General features: G+C 35.4%; 2 protein-coding genes across 2 annotated transcripts; both read right to left on the bottom strand.

Moving 5' to 3' along the window:
• On the bottom strand, window positions 990-2,395 carry LOC107611569. The gene is made up of 4 exons (XM_016313479.2): window positions 2,390-2,395; window positions 2,054-2,134; window positions 1,812-1,952; window positions 990-1,714 (listed from the first exon to the last, which is right to left on the bottom strand). The coding sequence occupies exons 1-4, from the start codon at window positions 2,393-2,395 to the stop codon at window positions 1,463-1,465; spliced, it is 480 nt and encodes a 159-aa protein (XP_016168965.1). The 3' UTR covers window positions 990-1,462.
• On the bottom strand, window positions 4,528-5,325 carry LOC110265743. Its single transcript, XM_021108959.1, has 3 exons — window positions 5,211-5,325; window positions 5,006-5,078; window positions 4,528-4,771 (listed from the first exon to the last, which is right to left on the bottom strand). The coding sequence occupies exons 1-3, from the start codon at window positions 5,283-5,285 to the stop codon at window positions 4,530-4,532; spliced, it is 390 nt and encodes a 129-aa protein (XP_020964618.1). The 5' UTR covers window positions 5,286-5,325; the 3' UTR covers window positions 4,528-4,529.

Below are 7,446 nucleotides of genomic sequence, written 5' to 3' on the forward strand. Positions count from 1 at the left end.
ATAATTTATACTATATTATATATGTATCATATTTTTTTTTCTTAGAAGTTTATCTACTAATCATTATACAAGTATTCCATGATAAGTAAAAATCTTAAATTTGTAATACAATTTATTCTGTTAAAATTTACTTTCATTTTACTTGATTTTGTCTTATTTAAATCTTTAATATTTTAAAATCGTTTCACTTTTGTCCCACCATCAATTCTATTAACAAATAACTAACAGCAAGACAATATTGAAATGATTTTGAAACGTTAGAGACTTAAATAGAATGATTTAAATATTCGTTATGAACAACTTTAAAACTTACTCCAAATATTAGGAACAAAATAATACTTTACTCTAATATATATTAAATTGTTATGTCATCTTAATAATAAAATAAGGAACGTCTTATTCCCATTTACTCAATATTAATTATCACACCAATAAGGGTTTTTGCGTGGCATATAATTCGAATCAGACATTTTAGTCCCCAACTAAAATTAATTATTCGATTAGTTCTTAACAATTAATTTTGTCAGTCGCTTAGGTACTTGGCTCCGTCAACTCTAACAGAAAACAAAATGGTCACTGACAACTCTAACAGGGGATAAAATGATTCCTGACCCCTTTGTTCGAAAATGACACTATTTTTTCCCAATTTTCATCATATCTCGCATAATCCTAATATTCATACTCTCCTTCTTCACATTCACAGTCTTCTTTTCCATCTTTTCCTTCCTCCACTTCAACTCCAAGATCAAATCATGGTGTAACTGGCACGCATGTCGCACCTACTTCAACATGTCATAGACCACACACTTTCTAAATCTCTGTGACTGGTACACCCACCTCCTCTGCACTTCACCTACTAGAAACATCCATCTCCACATCATCGATAATAGCATCACCTCCAACCCCAACAACATCCACCACATCCTCAAGATCAAGTTTCACAATTACCCCAAGGGCACGCCTTTCTCCACTCTCCGGCAAGCAATATAGATTGTTGGACATTAGGACATTATGGTACCTCTAGAATTATGCTTAGCTAGATGTCCCCTTTCTGTAGTAGATTGATTGTCATCCCCTGCATAAAATGCGTTCACAGAGCTGTTATCAGGTGACTGTTCACTGTTTTTCCTGGTAAGCTTGCTAATTAGGACTTGAGCAAAACTAGCTGCTGAGCGAGCTGCAACTGTAGCACGTTCAACAGTTTTTGTGGCAGCATGAGAAGTAGCCAACACATCCTGCAGGTCCACATTGGCTTCATATTTTGAGCTTGACAAGGAGTTCACATTGGCTTCAATTTTTGTGCTCAACATGGGGGGAGGAGAATTACTATGTCTAGTAGAATATGATCCAGCCGGTAGTGGAGGTGAGATGAACAGCACAAACTACTTGCTTTCCATTTTACCAGATGTATTATGGGGTTAATCTCTCTGAATAGTTGACATCTCGTGAACTTGCTCATGCCTTACATCTGGGATATCTCCAGAGTAGCTAGATGAACGAAGATTAACTTCAGGAGGTGGAACAACTGGAGCTGTGGCAATATTTGCATTTGGCTGGACCGATACCTTAGGCACATCAAGGAAGTCCAATATGTCTGAATCGGAATCAGATCAGGTTGTTCTTTATTGAATGTATCAGGAGCAGTGTCTGACTCTTCATCTTGTTTTTCTTCAGGTGGTGGCACGTTTGACCCAACAAATTGTGTGGGGCCATTCTGGAATTGAAAAAACATGTTAAGATTATGGTGCAAAGAAAGGAAAGCCAACATGAGATTGTTACTATTGCACTAGTCACTACTGCCTAGTACTTACCAGCAAGTCCTCGTGTTTCTTAAAGAACTCAGTTTCTGAAGCAGCCAGATCCCATTCTATCTCATGCTCAACAACAATTTCTTTTAAAAGGTTCAGTTTCTTTTCAGGTGATGGAGCACAAACCGACAGCAGCTCTATTAACTACAAGTGAAATTCACAAGGAAAAATGTCATAAAAGAGAATAACTTGATGGTAAGTCTATATAAATGGTTTTCTCCGCATAGGATGAAAAGTTAAGGAACCTGGCGATTAACACCATAGTCCGGCCTGAGTTCAGTAGCAGCATATAAAAATTCCTTCCCATATTTAAGATATTTTTGAGTCTTGTTATGTCATCATTGATTATTTAAAATTTAAAGTTAAGACATGTTATGCAAATTTAATATTTTAAATTTATAAATCTGCAAATCTAATCAATCTAAACCGTTTGAAACTGGATCGAAGTTTTTACAAAAAATCATCCAATATAAATTGTACCACAAATAAAATTTATGTTTGAATCAGATGAATTTTTTACTTAAAACCGATTCAAATCGCACTGTGAATGCCCATAAAATGAAGAGAAATTCTCCACATACAAGCATTTTTTTATACAAGTCTTTACAAGTTATTATATTAACGCGCTTGAACCGTTACTGCACGTTCTTCTTCCTCTTCCTCTTCTTCTTCTTTTCTTTCGTTTCTTGCTTTCTCTTTCTCCTTCTTCAACTGTTACTGCACAATTTCACTGCACCTTCTTCTTCTTCTTGCTGCACATTCTTCTTCCTTTTCCTCCTCTTCTTCTTCTTCTTTTCTTTCGTTTTTTGCCTTCTCTTTCTCCTTCTTCATTTACGTGCTTTTCTCTTTGTTTTCTTTTTTCATTATTCTTGATTTCCATTATTTTTTGATATCAAGCTCTGAAATCATTTTTGAAGAAGAAGAAGCAGCAGAAGATGAGGAGGAGAAAGAGAAAGAGTTCTGAATTATGCATAAGGTGTACTTCAACGAATTTTGGGTGTATTTCTGTAATCCTTTGGGTGTATTTCTATAATCGTTTAGGTGAATTCCTGTAACCATTTGGGTGTATTTCTGTAATTGTTTGGGTATATTTTTGTAATCGTTTGGGTGTATTTCTAAAGTTCCATTATTTTCAAAACGATTTCAAAGCTTGATTTCAGAAACCATGAAAATCGAAAAAAAAGAAGCAAGAATACCAGTAATAAACGCAAGTAAAACAACTAATGAAAAGGCAAAGAGAATAACGAAGAAATATCGTTTGGGTGAATTCTTGTAACCATTTGGGTGTATTTCTGTAATCGTTTGGGTGTATTTCTATAATCATTTGGGTGTATTTCTGAAGTTCTATTATTTTCAAAACGATTTTAAAGCTTGATTTCAGAAACCATGAAAATCGAAAAAAAAGAAGCAAGAATACCAGTAATAAACGCAAGTAAAACAACTAATGAAAAGGCAAAGAGAATAACGAAGAAATATCGTTTGGGTGAATTTCTGTAACCGTTTGGGTGTATTTCTATAATCGTTTGGGTGTATTTCTGTAATCGTTTGGGTGTATTTCTGAAGTTCCATTATCTTCAAAACGATTTCAAAGCTTGATTTCAGAAACCATGAAAATCGAAAAAAAACGAAGCAAGAATACCAGTAATAAACGCAAGTAAAACAACTAATGAAAAGGCAAAGAGAATAACGAAGAAATACATGGAGGAAGAGGAAGAGGAAGAAGAGGAAGAGGAAGAGGAAGAGGAGTCGTTCATAATCCACGGTGAGTGAGGAAGAGGAGTCGTTCATAATCCACGGTGAGTGTAGCGCTTTGGAAACTGAATAACGCATTAAAAGACCCGTATGTGTAGCAACTTGTAAAACTTGTAAGTCAAAAAGACTTGTATGTGTAGCAAACCTCTAAAATCAATACCTACAAAATTTTGAAATTGACAAAAATAAACTTATATTAACTAAAGGACTATTAGAAGAGGGTAATAGAGTATCAGTCACATTGCCACATAATGAAACCATGGCACTTGCTCTCTGTTTCCGATTATGCCCAACGAAGAGTAGTAATTGTGTGGAAGATTTGTCGGTGATACTGATTTGCAACAGTAAGGAATTCATTCAAAAAGATTTAACTTGGACGCTTGAAACTAAAAATTCTCGGCATTTCATCCTTTGCTTGACCAGTGACTATTTTGTTGACCAATTTTTCCAAGACTATCGCTTTGAACTGGTATTGCCTTGGAATGTTCAAATGAAAGTAGAGTGTTCTGGGGCTCGGTGGGTGTGCAAGCAAGACATACAAGATTTGAAGAAAAGTGGAACCAGAACATCAAAAAGAAAAGCAACTTTTGAAGGTTGTGTTTATTATGTTCATGTGTAATGGATTTTCCACGTTTTCAATACATATTTTATATTTCAATATATATTTTATATTAGTGAGTAATTTTAATATATACCTAAAATGGTTATTTCATTATATACAAGAGTATTGAAATGCTTAAGTCTCCTGCAAATAGAAAACATAAGGATCCTCCATTATTTAAGGTTAATTTTGACACACAAAAAAAGAACATGTAAAAGAAACAAAAACAAAGGAGCAAACCCTCACATTTAGTGCTCAAAATTGCAAGCAAAAGTGTTATTACTTACTCTCAGAAAAGTATAAAGGGTTAAATACTGTAACAATGTAGAATCATGGAACTATAAATAAACCAATACTGCCTCATCATGTTATTCAAACCAATTTATGTCCAACTGTCTTAGTTTTGTAAGCCACTTATGTGTATCTTGGTATATACATGGTTTAGATGGTGTTTCCAAATCACCATCATCTACATTATCAACTCTCTTACCCTTCTCAACAAGGGTGTCATCCTGTCGGCTTCGATGTTGTCTCACCTTCAGGGACAGAAGCCGAGAAACCTCGTGAAGTCCACCCCATTTTTCTAGTGCACGAGCAATATCGTACCGACCTGCGGCAAATTCCATAAATAACACTCATTTTTCAGGGTTGTGTGGATTTCCTCCTTTGATATGATGTTTTTGTGGATCCCATACTCAATATCAATAGTGAAAATCAACACCTGATGAGTTTATGTGAGATTTTCACGTTTTTCTTCCACATTAGAGTAGAAGGCATGCATGTAAATCTATAGTTTACTGTAAGCAGCGAATTCAAAGTTGAGAGCAGGATATCTCAAACCTACCTGCACGTTCAAATGACTTTTTGCTTGGCATAAATGAAGGATCCATTCCCCAACTCCTTTGAAATCTACTTATCTGCATGAAAAAATGAGTTTCATTATGATCTAAGATGCAAAAGCAATAATGTAATGCATATGAATCAATGACTACTAAAACATCTTTTAGGGACTTTAGAGTAAGGAAGGAAATGAAGATTTTGCAACCCACCTCGTGCTGCAGATTTTCGAGATTGTCCCAGTAACCCTTTGGTTTTCGTTGTTTGTAAGCCAAGGAAAGATTCATGATGGTTGCAATCTTTGTGAATCCACTATGCGAGTGATAGCCTTCTCGATATCAACTCTTCCGTGACTCATCGGCATAAGCCCTTCTTCTCCATGTGCTGCAATGAACTTCACAAGTTCGGATTTTAGTATTTCCATATCCCTTTGTAAGCCTGGAACTTTCAGCCTTTGCTGACATGACCTTTGAACATTGAAATTAGGAGTTTCCACAACCGAACCATTGTCTTCGTCCTTTTCAAAACCAGAGGAAGCAATTTGTTGCCTTGAATTTGTATTCTTCCCCCTAGCTTCTGAAGTTTTCAATCCATTTCTATTCTCAACATAGTAATACACCAAAGTGGATCACAAAACTACCATTGCATATTCTACCGAAATCATTTGTGCAAGCTACTTTTTTTTTTAAGATCTACCATTGCATATTCTATAACTGGAGAAAAAAAATGAACGAAAACTCTGCCAACATTACATGGTAATTCACCAAAGTGGATCACAAACTTGGAGGATAATTATAATCCTCAATGATGTTAGTTCACATATTTCAGGAATTGCAAGTGTTGAATATTGTTAGAAACAAGAGACTAAACTGGAGAAAAGATTTAGGGGTGAGCACGGGTAGTGGGTACCCGATTACCCGTCCGAATCCGAACCGAACCAATTAAATTGGTTCTGGACCAACGGGTAATCGGGTCCAAACCGATGGCCTTTGTTAGTGATTGGTTCGGGTATCGACTCTGGGGGTGCGGAACCCGAACCAACCCGCGAACCCGATCATATATTAATTAAATAAAAAAATTATATATGACTTTTCCATTAGACAGATTATTCACTATTAATATGTTTGGATTTTAATGAGTTTAGTTTTTAATGTATTTGGTATTTAATATGTTTGGATTATTTCTATTAATAATACATGTTTATTGTACTTGTTGAATTTTTAAGATAAAAATTTGATTTTTTTTTATGAATTTCAAAGTCATCGGGTATCCAATTACCCAAACCAAACAAATTCGTTCTTAATCGGTTTGATTTGATTCGGGTACATGTACAAAAAAATACAAATTCAAACCAAACCGAACCAATTATATTTTGATCGGTTCGGTTCTAATTTTACCATGAACCCGAACCAAACCAACTCGTGCTCACTCCTAAAAAGCTTTGTGTATTATCGAGTGTATTTAAGTTGTCTATTCAAGTTGTCTAAAATGATACAATATAGAAGGATATTTATAGATGCTAAGAGAATCGTAATAATAAAGACGTAATATTCTATAATAAATATTCAGATACTAAATAATTCTAATTGATCCTAATTATATTCTAACATTCCCCTCAAACTCAAGTGACAACTTGAGTTTGAAACTTATTGAAAACAAGAGTAGAACGGGTGCAGACGAAACTGTCAGAAGAAAGCGTAGATGGAACTGCCGCTTGTCTGAAGGAAGCACAGATGGAACTGTCGCTTGTCTGAAGGAAGTGCAGACGAAACTGCCGCTTGTCTGAAGGAGGCGCAAATGGAATGTCTGAAGAAAGGCGCAGACAGAACTGCCGCTTGTCTGAAGGAAGCGCAGACGAAACTGCCGCTGTCTGAAGGAAGTGCAGATGAAACTGCCAGGAAGAAATGCAAACGGAACTGCCACAAGGAAACACGGACGAAATGCAGACAGAACTGCCACGAGAAAACGCAGACGGAACTGCCACGAGAGAACGCAGACGAAACTGTCGAAAGAGAGCTAAAACTATATGATTTCTTCATGAGAATAGGTAGGCAGCGGATGACAATGGTGTTTGATCATTCAACTCGGAAAAACACAAGACAGGGAGAATATGCTAGTTGGTGAGGTGAAAAAGTATTAAAGGAGTGACAAAAGGTAAGGAAAAATGGCATAGAAAAAAAAGTACAAAAACTACGGTAATTTCACAGCAAGAAAAACAACCTATCCTCTTCAAGGAGAATACCATGATTCTGATACCATGTTAGAAACAAGAGACTAAACTAGAGAAAAAATGATATATTATTGAGTGTATTCAAGTTGTCTAGAATGATACAATATAGAAGGGTATTTATAAGTACTAAGAGAATCGAAATAATAAAGACATAATATCCTATAATAAATATTCAGATATACTAAATAATGCTAATTGATCCTAATTATATTCTAACA

This window comes from Arachis ipaensis, chromosome B08, assembly GCF_000816755.2.
Source record: "Arachis ipaensis cultivar K30076 chromosome B08, Araip1.1, whole genome shotgun sequence".
Classification (NCBI taxonomy): domain Eukaryota; kingdom Viridiplantae; phylum Streptophyta; class Magnoliopsida; order Fabales; family Fabaceae; genus Arachis; species Arachis ipaensis.

What these genes read in the sequence shown, in the direction of transcription:
- LOC107611569 (XM_016313479.2), bottom strand. An exon ending in ACTATGGTGTTAATCGCCAG is followed by an intron (nt 1,953 to 2,053) that starts GTTCCTTAACTT and finishes TTTCACTTGTAG; the next exon opens with TTAATAGAGCTGCTGTCGGT. An exon ending in AGAAACACGAGGACTTGCTG is followed by an intron (nt 1,715 to 1,811) that starts GTAAGTACTAGG and finishes TTTCAATTCCAG; the next exon opens with AATGGCCCCACACAATTTGT.
- LOC110265743 (XM_021108959.1), bottom strand. Translation starts at nt 5,285, where the DNA reads ATGAATCTTTCCTTGGCTTACAAACAACGAAAACCAAAGGGTTACTGG. An exon ending in TCGAAAATCTGCAGCACGAG is followed by an intron (nt 5,079 to 5,210) that starts GTGGGTTGCAAA and finishes TTTTTCATGCAG; the next exon opens with ATAAGTAGATTTCAAAGGAG. An exon ending in AAAGTCATTTGAACGTGCAG is followed by an intron (nt 4,772 to 5,005) that starts GTAGGTTTGAGA and finishes AATTTGCCGCAG; the next exon opens with GTCGGTACGATATTGCTCGT.